Genomic DNA, 18,629 nt, shown 5'->3' with positions numbered 1-18,629 from the left:
ATGTAAAATATCTCATGCGCTGAAAGCTTTTTGTTTCCTATATTACAGTGTTTCACTACTCTAGGAAGAAGCAGTAGCAATCTCTCTGACCTAGCATTGTGATACTGAGTTGCCACCACAAAGCAGGGATGTTTTGATGGCTCCCAGAAAACCAAATGCGGTTTGGACCCGTGGGAAAAATTACTTTTTGTTTTGGATGCAAGGAATATGAGCATGTGCTGTTCCCCGTACTTACTAACCAAAGGGATCATCAGTCTTCCCCATTTCCACCATCAATTCCTACCACAGAGGAGTAGGAAACCATCCCAGCTCTCCTCATCAGCTGGACTGCCTCTCACAGTACACACAACCATCCTTTCTTGTAAACTGAATGCATTGGGGGAATGAAGAGGCAGCTCCCTTTTTTGAAAAGCCATTTAAACTATGGGAAAAATAACCAACTGAAAGTATTGCCTGAAAGACTGTGGCCCCATAAAGCAGCTATTATACCACATCCAGCCCATCTAAACCAGAGAAGTTCCTACTCAGAGAGATTGTATTTAACTATTAAATTTGTTGCTGTGTTCTAATTATCTCTCAATTCCAGACTTCTGTCAGCCCCTTCAGAGAAGCCAGGCAAGAATAAAATGGATTGAGACTACTATGCTGTTGCACCAGTGCCATCTAGTCAGGAAATTTCCATTATCTCCATGGATGGAAACTGATGTGCTCTCAGCTGGCCTGCACCCTTCACCTGTTGAGGCTTATCACCTTATCTGCACTCAAAACAAGGCTCCTGGAAGCAGGCACGCTACTGTCTACCCCTGTTTGCACATGGCGAGGTCCAGAGAAGGTTGAGACACTGGAATCTTGTCGGGCACAGGCGTGTGTCCCAGTGCAGGGTTTGCAGCCACAGGTCTGGCAGCCTCCCAGCAATGGCCACAGAGGCTGTCAGTGCACACGCACTTCAGACTCAAAGCTTTGCACTAGCCATTTATCAGTGTCAGTGGGGGAAAATTATTCTGCTCCTTCCAGAAAGTGAAGGAAAAAAAGTTACAAGGATGACTGCAAACTTATTTCACAGCAAACCCTAAACAATGAACTCCTCCATGTGATATACCACAGCTATCTCTCTTGGAGCTTGTTTTATTGAAATTTAAAGAATCAGGAGCAAATGAATGCAGCCATTCCTTGTGACACTGTGATTTCATGTCTCATGTGGCAGAAGGCTGCATGGAAATCAGTCCCAAACTTTCAATTTTCACCTTACTATGCAGTGAAATTAAGCCAGCATAGTACTGCATCAACCCTGCCAACTTTCCACTGGCTGCTCTACGTGTACTAGGCCCACACATTTCTATTTTTTAGCAATTCCTGGCAAATATCCTGTCAGATTAACAGCAGTCTTACTCCAAAAACATGACGCATAGATAAACACAAGTGATTCTTCTCTTCCAGAAACCACATCCCCACCATGGCTTCAGGCAGTGCAGGAGCAGCAACAAAGGCTCAGAGGGAGCCCCATTGGCATTCCTGCATGTGCACAATGTCCACAAAGTTAATATCAGATGATTTGCAGTGTATAACATCAGTGAGAGGCCTTTTCCCGATTTTGCTGACACTAACAAGGAGGGCAGAGAGGCAAGGAAGGACAAATGCAGTAGAACAGTACCCACAACAGGAAGGCTTACATAGCTTTTATGTACTCTGCTGCACAGCAGCTAGCATGGCTGGTACAAGTCCCTCAAAACTTCTCACATATCTAATAATCTTAGGAGATACCATATCTTCTACCTAACAATATATTCATGCCTCTTAGTCAGTTAATTGCTTTTGGCCAAGGAGACTCTGTCTCCTGAAGTCTTTTAAAAAATGGAAACATGACGTAAAAGTTTCACATGCACTAGAGAAGGAGAAATTAAAACGATGGCATGTGGGATTTGGTGCAGAACCAAAAGGCATAGTCATCCATGGCTCAGAGCTGAAGCCCTCTCTCTGTATCCACCTCAAACCCAGACCTTAACACAGCAGCAATTTAATATAAATTGTTGCAAAGTACCCCAAAGTGAGGAAAGTAACACTCCTCCCTGTTCCACATCCCAATCTTCTGATAAATGACAATATAAAAATGGAAGTGTTTCCATAAGATAGGCAAATTGGTTCATGATTGCAACATAATTCAGGATTTTTATTCCATGTCACAGTGAAGCACAAAAGGCCAAGCTCATATCAATATCTTCTTATTATTTACCTAAGGGGAGAGCTGCTGCCTCAAAACACAATTCAGAAACTTTCTATTCCTCCAGTAAAGTGCAACCATGCACTTTACCAGCCACAGAATCCAGTCATTGTGCTATTCTGCCAAGTTCATCCAAAACCCAACCGCCACCACAGCTGGGCCATGAGGCAGTCAAATGTTTTTCAAAAAAATAAAATCAGTACTGAAGGTTACCGTATTATCAGAAGCACAGCAAGGGGCATTATAAGCTCCACTTCTGGCCTGACTCCTTACCTTCATAGCAGGGCAAGAGCTTCCTCCCTTTGGACTGCAGGTCAGGAGGAATGATGTTGCAGAAGCCATGGGGCAGGATGTACTCTGTCTCATAGTAGATGTTTTTCCAACGGTGTGCACATGCCTAAACAGATCACATAACATGGGTTACTGGCCCAGAGTCAGAGGAGATCACTCTGACCCAGGCAAAGCATGCATGAACAGGACCACTCAGCATCACCTTCACCCCACAAATCCATTGTACTCTCCTTACATTCCACTGTTTCTGAAGTGTCTTCTCATTGTTACCTTCTGCAGCTCAGGACATTGTCTGACCTGGCAGCTCAGATCTCAGCCTTCACATGTATATCACTAGGAAAACAAGAAATCTCAGAGCCTATGCTGGAAATTTCAAAATCTCTGATTGTGCATGAATCCTTGCAGACAGCAAAGCTTTTCTAACTAAAGATGCACTAACAGAACCCAGCAAAAGGTGAAAAACAGGAATAAAGACACTGAGAATACTCAGGAGGTCAAACCACCAAATAATGCATTTGTGAGTCAAAGGTTGTTTCTACTGGGAAAGGCAGCTCTGTGTTTTGGTGACAGATGTGCTGAGCCTTGCTTACTGGTAGTGAATTTAATTGAAAATACCAAGGATTTCGTAGCAACAAGAGTGGCAACATTAGCCAAGGTGCAGACAAGCTGCAGAGCTTTATCATGAAGAATGAGATCATCCTGAAAAACAGGACTCACCAGACACTTGCTCAGTACAACTGCCACACACACAGGCACACATGCAAGCAATGTAGAGCCTGGTTCACAACTTCTCAGAACACATTTGCTCCAAAAACTAACACTGCATTGCTGCCAGCCAAACCACAAGTTGGCTTCTGCTCAGGATTTATTTGGAATAAAAGAAAAGGAAATGTGAAACAACAATGGCTTTGAACCTAGCACATGCCAGACCATATCTCCATCTGCGTCTACACTTAAGTCACTGTAGATGTGTCAATTTTTATCATTTAAGGCTTAACTCCATGCCAACAGACCAAGCCTCTATGCTACAAATCATCTCCTCCACATGCCTTTGACTTTTCCTGGACACTTTGCATCAACTCCCTTCACAAATCCCATATTTGACTCCATCCTCTCCAGATGAGATACCCTCTGTCTTCCAATTCTGTGTGCTACCCCACTTTTCTGCTTCAGCACCTCAGACCTGCCCATAGAATTATCTCAACATTGTTAAAAATTATATCCACTCAAAGCAGGCACAGCTGTGTCACCTCTCCACTAAAGGACATGGGAAGCTCAAAATTCAATCCAGCCACCAACAGATTTCCATATACTTATGTCCAGAAAGATACAAATAGGTAATACTACTCTCAAAGAGCGAAATCAGTTGTGCAAACCCTGCTCTACTGTTGGCAGTGTTACATTTGATATTTACTGTTTTCCTAATTTCCTGTGCCCAAAGAGAGGCACATATTTCCACTATGGCTATCACTAGGGACATTGAGGGGGCTCTGGGGGCTGCAGAAAGTTTTGCACCACACTGCACGCTGCAGGCTGCCATCTGTGATGCAAAGAATCCTTCTAAGAGGACTCAGCTCCACAGCCAAATGCATGTGAGAAGTACAATAAGGAGTAGCTTTGGAGACTCCTGGATGCACTTTGAGGAGGCTCAGTTATGATTTCCATCCCCACGCACTACTCATTCAAAATTGAACAGCAACAGATAACCAACATGTGAAACACTCATTTTCAGCAAAGCAGGAAATAGCTTCTCTCCTGATAGATCTGTGAGCACAAATATACACAGGCACAACCTTTGCTAAGACAATGCCATAAATACACACACCATTACAGCAACAGAATCGTCAATCCCAACTCTGGATATAAACTCAAATGGAAACAGGCCAAGAGTATTTTTTAAAATTTTAGAAATATAAAGGATTGTGGTATTATAAATTCCTTGATATTTTATATTTCAGAAACTGAAAGACACTCACATAAATTAACTACTAATTAATCTCTCTCAGAAGAGTACAAACAACGGAGTCAGCAGCATTTCATCACAAGCAGGTGGCTTTGCTCAGGACTGAGGTGCAGAAGCCAAGAAATATAAAACAATATAAGGAGAGAAAAAGCTGCTGCTGGGTAAGAAGTATGTTCAAAATCAACTAGAGGCTATGGGCTCAGTCTAGCAATTCTGGACACATTTAAACCAATCTGTTAAGTCATCTTCATCACGATGTGTATTCAGGCACACTACAGTTCACCACTGATTGCCTTAGTCTGCAAACCTTCAAGGCATGAACTTTCCTCGGTTACCTGAGTTAGTGCTTCCCCAGCCTTCCTTGTGCCACTGCTACAGAATTTGAAATTTGACATCTTTACAATGGACAGGAGTCCAGCAGCTCCTCTTTCTCCTCAAAACTCATTTCTCTGTAGCCAGACAACTAGCACATTTGTCTCCCTACCACAACATATCTGATTTTGGTTTTTCCTGTCTTCTCAAAAGCATTTAGAGTTGATTACAACTGTCACTGTATCATTCAACGTTGCCAAGGCAAGGTGATGTGGTACATGCTTCCTTCTCTGGCAGCAACAGCACAGGTCTGAAGAGGTCCTTGGAACAGAAGTGAGTCACCTGAATTTGAGGCAAACAACTGCAAACAACTGACAACCTCTGCACCCTGTTTTTAGATGCAAGTTACAGGTAAGTCCCTGTGCAATAAGGAAACCATCAGCATACTTTAGTGCTCAGCAGCTGCTGCTGGGGTACAGGTCCCAGCTCTACAGAACAGGGGAGAAATGATGCAAACCCTTGAAGCAAAATAAAATGCTTCTGAGCAAAGCAAGGTATCTATTGATGGCTGACACTGCAATACTGCAATATAATGAATAGGCCATTTCAGAACTGCTGACACTTGGCTCTTTTGCATATTGCTGCAGCCACCAGCTTTGCTCCACAGGAAGAGCAATAGAATGACAGAAGTGGCAGGTATTTAGGAAGAGCAAGACTGAAGGATGTGGCTTATCTCCCAGTCACAATGCAACACCCCTGGTTCCTCTCCCAACAGAAGTAAAAGGAGGAATATTGCTGTTTCAGTTTGGAAAGAGCAGGCAATCTCAGGTGTAGTATTGCAGTACTGAGATTAATGCAGACTGACTGACAGTGTATCCAAGGACAAGAAACTTTCTCATTAAATCTTACTCCTACATTTGTTTATAACCTCACTGTTTGATGCTTTACTATTTAATCCATCACACAAACACCAAATTCTGGTTTAGTAACGTCCTTGCACTGCCTGGGCTCAAACACAATCTACCTTTTACCAAACACCAACTAAAGCCCTCTGGCATGCTCCTCACCTTCCCTACTGCCCTGTTGCCATCATAGCTGGTACTCTTACCAGGCAACTGGGGAAAGCTGAAAAGAAAAAAATTTAGGCCTCTAAGCAGCTACAAAGCAAAAGCATCAACTTCTTTATACAACCCACAATTAAACTGTGTGACTACTTAATCTAACACAGGATTCATGCCAAGAGCATGAATATTTCACACAGGCAATTACATTTGTTTATGGAAAAAAAAAAAAAAACAACAATCTACCCAGGGCTACTGACCAGAAAGATATTACTCTGACTTAAAGGAATTCCTGGAGGGGATGCTGATGGGAGTAAATATAGCTGCAATGTCTGACAATGTAAACTCTACACATTTCTAACTAAAGAAACACACTCATGTTATCTAGCAATTAAAAAAAAATTGGCAAATACAGCTATGAACACATATTCAGACACATCTTCTCAGAAAACCAGTTTTTCAAATGGGCCTCAAAGAAAAGCTACATTTTAAAGAAATGCTAATCCTTAAAATTAGAAGAGCACATCTATGGAAAACCATCTGTGGAAAAATCACAAATCTTTTTCAGTAAAAAGTTCTCAAAACAGAGAGCAACAGTGACCTGAAACATCCAAGTAATTTCCTTCCACAAAGGAATCTGTATGCATTATTTCAGGCTCTGTTTACACACAGATGCACACAGATGTATAATTAGTAGTTTAAGACTTTGGTGATAAATAATAATGAGAATTATATAATTAATATTCTCCGGCATCTGGACATGGTCTACATGGTGAGGGGCAGCATAATCTTGTCAGAGCCCTGGATCAGGATTTTTTTAAATCAGTGTCACTTGTGGAGACATTTTACCACCCTAACCTGCACTGAAATAAGCATACTACCAGCTGTGTATTTTACTTTACTTACATTTCACTTTTAACCTGCTTTATGTGTGAAATTTCTACCCCCTCAGACGAATGCAAGACCGCCCATGTCTCTCACCCTTGTAGCCTCCATCCAGCCAGGCAGCACCCACCTTGGCTTTCTGCCCCACCAGCACTCCCTTCAATTACTGCTTCTCTCTAGGGAGATGACCCCTAAGCATCAGCTGCAACCTGGTTCCCTTTGAACCAAAACACACAAAATCTGCTATTCTTAAAATATAGCTTGGACAAGAAATTAAGAGCTGCCCATAAAAATGCATTAACAACCTTCTAAAAATTAATTAGGATGAATGCCAGCCTGACGACTGGACAATGAAAAGGAAGTCTCTCAAGGGTAGTGTTATCCTGATAAACGCAAGTTACTCCTCAGCTGTCACACAGAACTGAGCACATACAGTACAGGATACACCCTGAAAATATGAATTGCATACACTAGCATGAATGCCTTGAATGAATTTTATCCTCTGTTGTATACATTTACAGTCTATTTTATTTATGCCCCTCTTTCTCCCTTCCTCCTCTAGTCCTGAACATGTTTAAAACATCTAAGAAAAGTAAAGGTAGCCCCTATCACACTTACAAGGTATATACCAAGAGAAACGAGGCAAAAAAATATCACAATACTGTAACAGAAAGGTATCAAACCTACCTGCTTGCCCACAGGGAAGTTGGTGCACAAGGATTTGGGGCATAAGCACCGGTACCCTAAGCACATATTTTAAAAAAAGTCTTTGAGAGAAGCAGGTTTGTCCTCTTGCCTTTTACAGGTGATTGGTACAGTAATCACTGCACAAGATCTTTCTCACTAGCAGCTTTTTGACAGTTCCATACAAGGGCAGTCCTCTATATCATTGGAAAGATGGGGCAAACTGAAAGTTTCCTATTCACAAACAGTGCTGTTTAGAATTAGACTGCTGTCAAGGTTACCCTGATACAACCTTGATATTTGCCTGCCACATATAATATGCACAACACTTTGCTGCAAAATTCTTTTTATTTCTGTTAACTTCCCTGCACACACACTCACTCAGGTAGACAGTCAGAACCCAACCATGCATGTACATGCAGACAATAAATGTAAAATCATAATGTAAAATACCTGCGCATTCTAGAAAGGGTTTTGCCCGGGACTCTTTACAATATCACAGGAAAAGTTTTGCAAAGAAATATTGCACATCCTAAGGATCATATCAGCTCTCCTTGTCCCGTCTATGTGCATAGTGACCCCACTGAAAACAGTAAGTCAATCCACACACAGTTAAGACATCTCTATCTGCAACTCTTCTACCTACTCAATAAGAAATTAATATAGATAAATGAAAAATATGGCCACAAAGAGCAATTTACATTGTTCCTTGTCAGTTTTCAGCAATTCATATGCTCAAGGAAAATGTATGCTTTCATATTTCCTACATAAACACAGAAAAACTACAAAAAGAACAAATTAGTAGAATACCTCCCAGACAAATTGTGTTTATTCAGTTCAAAGATATAAATCCTCAGATTTAGGAGGAAGTCCTTGGCTGACACAAGTCAGGTGTGATGGCTTGGAGTCCTCCCTCTATAAATCATGTCCTCTGTCTGGGGTTCACTTCGGCTTGAAGAAAGGGACTACAGAATCTGCTGCCTGGACTCTGCCAGTCACTGCCAACACAATCCTGATGTGCTTAGTCAGGCAGCAGCTACATTTTTAATGAGATCAAAGAATAGTATAGACTTACCAGCACACTTCCACCAGCCTTTGGCTGTCTAGCTAGGCTCACACCCATCCATTCATCATCTCTGTCTTCCTTACAGGTCTTTCCACAGAGCATGCCCCGAGAATTGCCTACAGAAAAAAAGGGAAAGGCAGCAAGGCAAGGACCATGAGTTTTAAATACCTACCAAAGAATCCCGGCAAAAAAAGAGATTTCCCATCAAACATTTGAAAATGCTTTTCTTTCCCCCTGCATCCTGATTATTTATTAGTTCTTGAATGCATTAACTGGGGCAATGTTCTCACTCCTAAGTGGCACCATACACATAAACAGCTGAGGACAGACCCTGTTCCCAACAGCCAGCAGCTATCACACTGTGTTCACAGCTCTACTTAAATGAACCATCAAACCATTAAGTCAATGGGAGAGGTATCAGATTGCCTCCTGAATGCAATCTTAAAAATGAGATCAGGGGCACTTAAAAAAAAAAAAAGAGGCTGAGATCTACAGTCCTATCGGGCAGCACTCATGAATCCACGACAACTTACAATCTGGTAGAGGACAAACCACTTAGCTAAAACGCTGTCTTAACACATGTAAACTTCATAAACAGAAATTCTACTTAGTGTAACTACAAGATGAAAGATGCCTTATTGTATAAAGGCAGGAAAAGCAACATGTCACCAAGAAAACCAAAATATTAAAATGCTTCATTCTTTACCATCATTATCAAGCAGGAAGTTTTAGATCATAATTTTACTTTAGGTGTCCACCTTCCCCTGCCTCAGACAGTTCATCAGAGTAACTGAAGTCAACCCTGATCCCATGCAATGGCATACAAGTGGTCTCACTGAGACCACTTTAGTACAAAAAGTAAACTCAAGAAATTATTTGCTGTATTATGAGGGAACCCATAGATCACCACATTACCAATAACGTCACATATAATGAGCCATTCACAGCATTGCCTGGGGTCACCTCTGCAGTCTGACTTCAGCACTGCCTGGAGCAGGCAGTACAAAACACGTACATAGTCACCAACATGCTGAAAAGCCACACTGAAGCAGGTGAAAAAAGACAGAAGCTCAGGTTTAGCAGGGAAAAATCCACATTTACCTGGTTACTTGCTGGAAAGAGCAAGCAAGGTCATTGAGAGGACACCAGCACCAGTGGGATCTTATTTTGTAATGCTGAAGAGAACACGACACTTTTGCTAACAGTGTTCAAAATCCATCAGGAAAGGCTGATGGCTGTCTCTCAATACTTTGGGGCCAATTTGAAGTTGGAAGAAGGACTACTGGCCATGCAGTTTGGATTTTTTTGGTTGCCTCCTACTGTCCCAACATCATAACTACCCACCTCTCCCCATATCCAGTTCTGTGCATCTTCTGTCAGGGTTGGTATGAACTCGACATTTGAACACTGCTCCAGGGGACTGAACAGAGGTGCTGTATTTAGATTCTGCCTTGGGGGCACCAACCAAGACCCTGGAAACGAGAAACAAAGCAACAAGTGATTAATTTCAGGAGGAAAGGGAAAAAAATCCACAAACATCACCAAAGCTCACATTGCTAGAGCTTCACTAGCACAAACACTTTTCTCAGCAACCTTGTAAACAATGAAACTGATTCATGAACTGAAAACACCACACGCAATAAAGGTGTGCTTCTTCACACCACTGTGCTTCTCCACAGTGAATGCTCAAATATTTTTAACAAATAAAATTTCTATTATGATTGTACCACATTTAAAGTTACACACCCTCACCACACACCTTCCAAAAGCTTTTAGGATAGCATTAAGAGCACAACAGCATCTGCATCCATTTTTCCTCAGTTTCAGCTACATCAATCCAGAACTGATATACACACAGCAGACAAAATCTGAACATCCTGCTGGCTGCAGTCTTGCCAGGCAGCACAAGATTTGTAAGCTTGTTTAGAAAGTGGAGGCACCCCATTCTCAGAACATTTTATATAATTACATTTTGAATAAACAACAGCAAGAAATCAAACCAACAATACAAGCATATCTCTTCCACAATACATTGCTATCAACCAACATTTATCATTAAGGCTGTGAAGACTTTACCTGGACCCTACATGAGATCTTGTGTTTCTGGGAAGCACCAATGGCCTGCTCTGACCATAGGGTTACCCTCGAAAGAAAGATGGTCAGCACTTTTTAATCACTTGTGCTAGGATCTAGTTAAACTCTTTAACAAGCAGGCTTCTATCTTCTTATGCCCTAAGGGATGCTTTTTGAGGAGGATTACAGGGGAAGCACAAGTACTGATGCACAAGTATTTCACTGTCTCCTTATTAAAAGGACAATTTGTGACCCCAGAGCTGGGAAGGTGAGGAGGAAGAAGGAGGTTAAGCAGGAGGAAGACAGCTCCATGGAGAGCAGCTAAGTAACAGTTTTGCAATTCTCTTGTACTGTCATGCATGACAGATCTCCTGAATGTAAAAAAATCCTCACTAAAGTTAAGCCTGGGGCTGGAACTAAGAGCGACCATCTCTAAAGGGCTAGGGCTCCAGAAGTCCCCTGTGCAGACCCAGGCTGCCACCTGGGAGGCAGCAGCAGCTACCCAAGGGGACACTGCTCTTGGTTTAGCCACTACAGAGCTACTGGTGCAAAGTCAGCCTGCACACACAGCTCTCTCAGATGGACAGCCCAGCACCAACGCCCAAACTGATGTTTTCCCTGTTCTTAACAACTTTTCCCTCACCCTCCAACCTAGAGCTCCATACCAACCACCACTCATCATCACCATCCCAGTACACACAAGGAGACCCAAGGCACAAGGTGTGCACTTGTCCAGGGCCAACCTGAGCCATGCAAAAGAGCTTCCCCTGCATCAGAGCCTCATCTATACACAACAGGAGCCTACCTCCACTCCTGACACACTGCTTTGGATCTTGGATGCAACAAAATTGGCCTGTGGTAAAAAAAAACTGATACATTTACAAAAATATGAGAAACACTTGTGTTAAGTGACTATTTTTGCTGAGATTTTATAGGCCAAACTCTTTCATTTGGAGAATTCTAATGGAATTGCACTCTTGCACTCTGTTACACATATCATGCTTTCACAAGTGAGAAGAATGAATGTCTAAAATACTTAAATTACTAAAAACTACAGAGGCTGCACACTTGGGGAGCAAGTGCAAAGGAGCCTGAAAAATAACTCTAAATGGAAATCCTACTAGGCAGTCAGCAGATATTAAATCAAATGCCAGTCATTTCATTTACACAGGCAATGAATGCATAACATTCACTTATTGAAAGTCAGGAGATCTAACATGATCTTAAAGAGTTACAGGTTCAAAGTGCAAAAAGAAACACCATGTTTCTACGACCTGTTGTAACAGTAAGATAACACAGGTCACACCAAACTCCAGTTTAAAACAGGTCCTGTTCTAACCTAAGAAAAATAAATATGATTTCGTAACTAGTGCACAAGATACCTTGGGTTGCAACATGAAAGACAGAGACAATGGAGTCTAAATTACACAGCATTTTCATCTCTCTTTAAAAAGATGAATGGGAAAAATTGATAATTAGCAATTGGAGTAGACTATTGGTACAGATAATACTGCTGTCTTGAGCAATTATACCTTTCAAAAAGAAAACGTACATTGCCATTCCTTCATGTGGACTGAGCAGAAAGAAGCAGTCAGTGATGTGTGCCAATGGCAAATTTATTTTGGATTGTCTTGAATGTCCATGCATTCAAATTTGGTATTTCACACACAGCACATACTACGTCATCTCAAGATTTTGTCTCATTCTCTCACTCTTGCACTTAAAACCCAGCAGTCTAAGCCTTTGCAGAGCCACTGCATCATCTAGTATGATCCATGCTCACTAATGCCCTAAGATGGAAAACAGGAGGTTTTCTGTTTGTTCACATGGTTTTTGGTTGGTATTTGTTACATAACAATTACTTTAATTTTATTCAAAGGTTTGAGACTGGAATATTTCCTTTGTCAACAAAAAGACTTGCTTACTCTTTCACTAGCTTCTGTATGTAATGCCTTAAGTGTTGTAAGGAAGTCACCCATTTAACTATCATGAGACTTTTCAGAAGACCTGGATAGACAACTCATTTCCATCTAAATACTTTGGGACTCATGGAGCAAAAAAACCCACCTGTTTATATCTCCTCTACATATTTAAATCACCTTTGAAATCTTGTGCAATGTTTATGAAACAGCACTGCAATCAGAGGAAGTGTTTTTTCTCTGCTACTATATCAAATCAGAAATACATTTCAAAATAAAGTCTTATAGTCTAATAAAGTCTTCTCTTCCATCTAAATACTTTGGGACTCATGGAGCAAAAAAACCCACCTGTTTATATCTCCTCTACATATTTAAATCACCTTTGAAATCTTGTGCAATGTTTATGAAACAGCACTGCAATCAGAGGAAGTGTTTTTTCTCTGCTACTATATCAAATCAGAAATACATTTCAAAATAAAGTCTTATAGTCTAATAAAGTCTTCTCTTATTTCAGTGCTGTGGAGTCTTGCCTGGCATGGACACAGAAGATACAAATAGAAGAAGTACAACTTTCCAATATATTCCAAATACTTTAACTAGCATTTGTTTAAAATGACTGATCTTTGCAGTACAGATTTCCAGTGTTACTATATGACTGCTTGGGCAGTCGGCAAGGCGGTGCCAGCAGCTCTCCAGCCTTTTGCCAAAAGGCTCCCTATATGAGGCTTACTATGTGAGTATACTATGTGAGTAATGCTGTCTGCAGAGATTCTTGATGAGTGCAGCTTCTCACAACCACACTATTCTATGGGAAGCCCCTAGAATATTAATGAGTAGCTGCATGAAGATACCTTGAAGGGGAAACTTCATCAAGAGAAAGAGGTTACTTTCTATGGAGAAAGGCAGAGAACCAAGAACAGGAGGAGGGGAGTTTGGAGCCATTTCAGCCATTTTCCTTGAGGTATACAGAAATCTGTGAGCAACAGCCTCATCCCACTGGCTCTGTGAAAAAAGTATTGGGGTTTAAACCAATATAGGGAGCAGAAAGCACACTTGACTTTCTCTTCTTGCACTCATACTCACATGATCAATGACAAACATTTTCATCTGTATTGAGAGAACTATGCAGCTGCATGGCTGGAAACCATGCCACTGAAGGAGTTGCAGCAGCCAGTCTTATTGGACGACAAGAAGCTTTCTTGGCCACAGAGAAATTCACACCTCTTTAAAATTACTTCCTGAAGAACAGTAATGATCACTTCCCTGTTGACTGACCCTTCAGGACACACAGATTTGGAAATTAGGTGTTGAATTTAACAAAAGGAACAGTGAACAGAAGTGCAGAGCTGACCAATGCCTGGAGAGATGCCAAACACATTAAGCATCACCAGGGATTAGACAATCACAATTAAAAGACTGAGGACTGTAGGCACCTCACCTCACTGCAATGGTACATGTTGGGAAAAAAAAATCTTTAAGTATCCTCACATACCACAGCTCATTTCAAAAGCATACCAAAAGAGGGTGCCCTACCATCATATCCCAGTTGAGTTTCTCCCCTTTAGAAATGTCTCTGTTACTTCCAAAAAAAAAAAACCAAACCAGTTACTTGAAATAAAACCCTGTGTTTCATCCATGACACACAGAGCAAGAAGCAGGAGGGCTGGATGATCCATGACCAATGACAGCAAGCTCAGATTCCTCGAAATTCCATGGCAGAATCTACAGCATCACTGTTTAGATTACGCACACAACTTCCAGTCTCCACTGGGTCAATCTGTTCCCACACCTTTGATACATAACACAGAGAATAAAAATTTTCAGTTCCCCTGAAGTTGCTGAATAGAGCTTAAAGACTAAGCAGGCAAAAAAACCAAGAAAGGATATAAAGGTATACACACAGGATGATAAATGTGACTGGAACCAGTGGAAAAACAGATAAAGAGACCTACAGTGTTTGTTCAGGCAAGCTATGTAACAAGAAGCAATAGCACGTGTCCAAAGAAAAAGTTCAAGGAAAGGTCACCTCTAATATTGAAGCATTCAGTGCATACAACCACTAGAGACTCCTCTCAATAAACCTCCAGAACCATAAAAGGACTTTCAGGAGGCAGATGCATGTAAAATATTTCTAGGAAATGATGCTTATGTATTAGATAAGAAACATATTTTAATGAATATATATGATTATGATAAACACCTTGTTGTAAAGTCTCACAACATAAGCAGAACAAGGAGAGATCAGCTACATGTCCTGTGCAGATAAAGAATGCCTGCTTTCTATTGTTTCAAATTGTATTAGAAAATTTATTCCATCCAATTTTGGACTGCCCTCCTTCTGGTCGACCACATGTTTACAGGACATGCATTACAACACATCTCAGGCAGCCCAAGATGCAGATCAACCTTCATTATTTCAGCAGCAGCACAAACTGGTGAAGAGCAGGGCTGAAGGAATGATGCAACAGCACAGAAACCAGACCCTTTCTTTATTGTAAAACTCACAGCAGGACACCATGCAACTAAACTGACTTTTCCATGCCAGATTATTTTGCCAGAGAAGATGAAATGGTCACCCTGGACTTGCTGACAGATTTGAGGGTGTCAGCAAGAAGAGATCATAAGGAGGGAAAGGGGGAGAGACTAAAGAAATGTCTTATTCATTTTAAAAAAGAAGAATCAGAGATTTCAAATTATTACCACCGTTTAGTTGGGGAAAAAATGTGGGTTTTATTTTCTTTTTAACTGTCTGGGGCCGTTTCTTGGTTGTTTTTTGAGTCCTTACTCCAAGGCTCATCATTGTATCCAGAGAGCAGAAGCACTTCAGCCTGTCCCTGCTCTAAATGTAACCAGCCACTTGGTTTCTTGCTGAAAATGGCAATGATGTACCCAGCACTGAGTAAACCTGTCAAGATTTACAGTCATAAAACCCACTTAAGGAAGGAAAAGCAGACATTTTCAGAAATACAATAATCTCAGCACATCTCAGTTGAGAAACATTTCTTAAGACAAGAAAATGTGCAAAACCAGCTCTATGGAACCATCATTGCAATCAACTATTGCAGAAAATGTCAAAGGCACTGACTGGCTCCACTACTGTAGTGGCAGCTGAACACCCAATTCCCATTTGTAATTTCTGTGTGCAGCAGCCTGGCTATTCATGTTTATCTGATGTAAGATTTCATACCAAATATCCCACCTCCCTTTTTTTCATTCTACATGAATATTTGGCTCATATGAAGCCTGAAAGGATCACCAAACCCTGAACCAGTTTACTAGAAACCTTTAGGCATAAGGTAGGAAATACAGAAAGGTGGTCTTGGAAAACAAAGAGTTGAAACATTATATATATATATATATATATATATACATACACACAAATATGCAAGGCTACAGAAAACAAGACAGCTCTCATGTCAGAAGCACATTAGGTGAGTATCAGGCCCACAAGCAATGAAGAGCAAGAGTTCCCTGAATACCTTCAAATTCTTGAGAGCATATTAACATATTAAACAATTTTAGATGGGCAGGAGCCCCATCAGCCTCAGATTTGATCAATCACATTTTTGCAGACTCATATAGTGCTGAACTCACTGGGCAAGTCTTCATCATCCAAAATATCACTGTATACAGTTAAATTATTTTAACAACTTCCCATTGCAGTGTACAGACCCAATCGACATGAGAAAACTGAAATGATAGCTCTTCCTTGGGTATATAAAAGTCACAAGAAGAAAGAAAAAAACTTGACGCACAAAAACAAACAATAACCCTGCCTCTTAAGAGGAGCGTCTTCAGAAAACTGGAAGAAGGCAGCATATACTTTTAAGAGAGTCATTAATGACTTTTAGGATGCACGCACACATTACAAGCACAACTGCACACAGCACACTAGAATCAAGGGAAGTCTAAAAATACTTGTCTCCCAACTTGTTATCCCAGTGTCAGTTGGGAACAGGGTTTTGAAGTACCCATGAAAACAAGCTTCCTGGTCTCACAATGAAAAGAAGAGCATTCCCACCAGTGGTGACAATCCCACCCTGATGATTTCTGACTGTGCTCATGCTTACCATACTAAGCTGCCCTTAACCCTTTTGGGTGCTAGGTGTAACAACTTTTTATTTAAAAACAGTTAATGATCTTAGATATTTCATTGGTTTGGTATTTTTTCTTCTGGTGTCACAGCAAAGGCATCAGGTATCAGCTCCATTTTCAAAAAAAATGGAATTTACATAACTGAAGATTTTAATTTGAGCACCAGACTTCTAACAGATCCCTGCCTTCAGACAGATGCCCCACACTTAAAGTCCAGCATGTTTCTAAATGAAGTGGGGCTATCTCAAAGACTCCTCCCTAGTCCACCTTCCCCTTCCAAAAACACACCAGCAGTTGCTTTATGAAGACAATTCATTTTATCAATCAGAATGACAGATACCTACATAAGAAGCAACAAATTCTACCACTTTTCCCCCACCAAACTGCAGTAGATCAGCATTTCATTCACACCCTTGTGAATCCCCAGCAATTTGTGTTGAATAGAAGTTCCTTTCAGCCTTTGCACCCTTCATTGACTCCTGACCTAAGTTAAGCACTGCTTTAAACTGAGATCTTTTCTTCTCTCAGGGTGCTTTTCCTCTATGATATCTTCCTGTAAGTCCTTAAAAATGAATGCTCCATGAAAGCCACTATGGAGAAAGGCAGAGCATAGAACTACTTGGGAGCTAAAGGTTGTGAAAGAAATTCATTTTTAAAGAACTGTATGCCAGAATGAATAATTTATTTAAACCACAGTGCACCAAAGTTCCAACATCAATAGCTGAATATCTAAGTATAAAAAGATAAAGACATGCTTTGTGGATGCTTACTGGCAGCACTGTCTGCTACTCACATTAGAAGGGCACCAGATGACACTAGCTAGGTCCAATTAAGAGAAATCACATTTAATTCTCACAAAGAGCCTCTAACCTAGACAACAAACAGACTATGTTCCAACGCTCTTTTCAATCAACAGGAAAAACAAGAAGCTCGCCAGTTTCACAAATTTTTGGATGTAGATAAACTTTCTTTCTTCGATCGTTTTTGGGTTTTTTTTTTTAAGTTACACAGACATTTCCTCTACGATTTGGAAGCGGCTCTTCAGCCTCCGGAGGAATTTCGTCCCTCGCCAGGCAGAGTGCGGGTCGTTTAGCTCCGTGGACGCTGCGTGTGCTGCTCTCGGTGGAAGTTAGCGGTATTAGAAACATTTCCCATTAACACGGCAAAACCCATCATCATTCGTACCCCGTGCGCTTTTTCGTACGCTGTCCGGACGAAGAGCTGCTAAATATTTCCCGCGAGGAAGGGGGATCGAGTCGCGACATCGGCCGCGGGCCGGCTGGTGCTAGGGGACAATTAGGTCACAATGCCAAGCGCCGGCTGCCAGCCCAGAAAGGACATCCCGGGTTAAAACGCCTCCCAGCGCGGGGCCCCCTGCTCACATTAGACAAATCCTTCGTGCTCAAGGGGCGCGGAGCCCACAACTCTGCCTTCAGCGAAAAGGTGGCCCGAGCGCGGGGAGAGACCCCGCAGTCCAGGGCGGAGGCGCCCCTTCGCGGCCCCTGCGAGGGGCCTCGGGTCCGGCCGCGCCGCTGCCGGAGATGCGGCTGCCAGGAGGGATGGATGTCCCGGCAGCGACCGCCGGGCCGCATCCCCGCCGCCCCCCGCGCCCTCGCCCGTCCCGGGCACGCAGGGGCCGCGCTACTCACCACCGTGTGCTATCGTGGTAGTGCTGCAGCACCGAGTACCCAAAGAAGGAGCCGTTGGGACCCCGGAAAATCACGGGGCGACCCACATCTACGTTGTACGAGCGCACCACGGCCACCCACAGCAGCGTCCACAGAACCCTTGCTGCGCCCCGCCGCGCCTCCGGCATCGTGCGAGCCCTGAGCCAGCCGCCCGTACCGGGGCCGCTGAGCGCTGAACTCCGGCCCACCGACCCCGCCCTGCTCCCGGCGCCGACTCCAAGCTGGCGTGTCCGGGCGCGGCGCTTTTGTGCCCGCCCCGAGCCGCGGCTCGGCCCGGCCCCGCCGCGCCCCGCGGGCACCGGCGCCCCTCCGCCTCGGCCGGCCGTGCCTCCGGCACCCCCTGGCGGCCCTGCGCGGTACCTGCCGAGCCGAGC

General features: G+C 42.5%; 1 protein-coding gene across 2 annotated transcripts in view; it reads right to left on the bottom strand.

The window, feature by feature from the left end:
• The window catches only part of ITGA9 (integrin subunit alpha 9), a 209,616-nt gene extending 191,216 nt beyond the window's left edge, over positions 1-18,400 (bottom strand). For both annotated transcript variants that reach the window (XM_059481708.1, XM_059481717.1), the window contains exons 1-4: positions 18,217-18,400; positions 9,825-9,952; positions 8,490-8,596; positions 2,492-2,615 (exon numbers count right to left, since the gene is read on the bottom strand). In XM_059481708.1, the coding sequence (XP_059337691.1) occupies positions 2,492-2,615; positions 8,490-8,596; positions 9,825-9,952; positions 18,217-18,383 (526 nt within the window). In that variant the 5' untranslated portion in view covers positions 18,384-18,400. The remainder of the gene's footprint in view (positions 1-2,491; positions 2,616-8,489; positions 8,597-9,824; positions 9,953-18,216) is intronic.
• Between the last annotated feature and the right edge of the window lie 229 nt (positions 18,401-18,629).

Source organism: Ammospiza nelsoni, chromosome 1 (assembly GCF_027579445.1).
Source record: "Ammospiza nelsoni isolate bAmmNel1 chromosome 1, bAmmNel1.pri, whole genome shotgun sequence".
NCBI lineage: Eukaryota > Metazoa > Chordata > Aves > Passeriformes > Passerellidae > Ammospiza > Ammospiza nelsoni.
The sequence above is the reverse complement of the archived record's forward strand: the minus strand, read 5'-3'. Positions and strand labels throughout refer to the sequence as shown.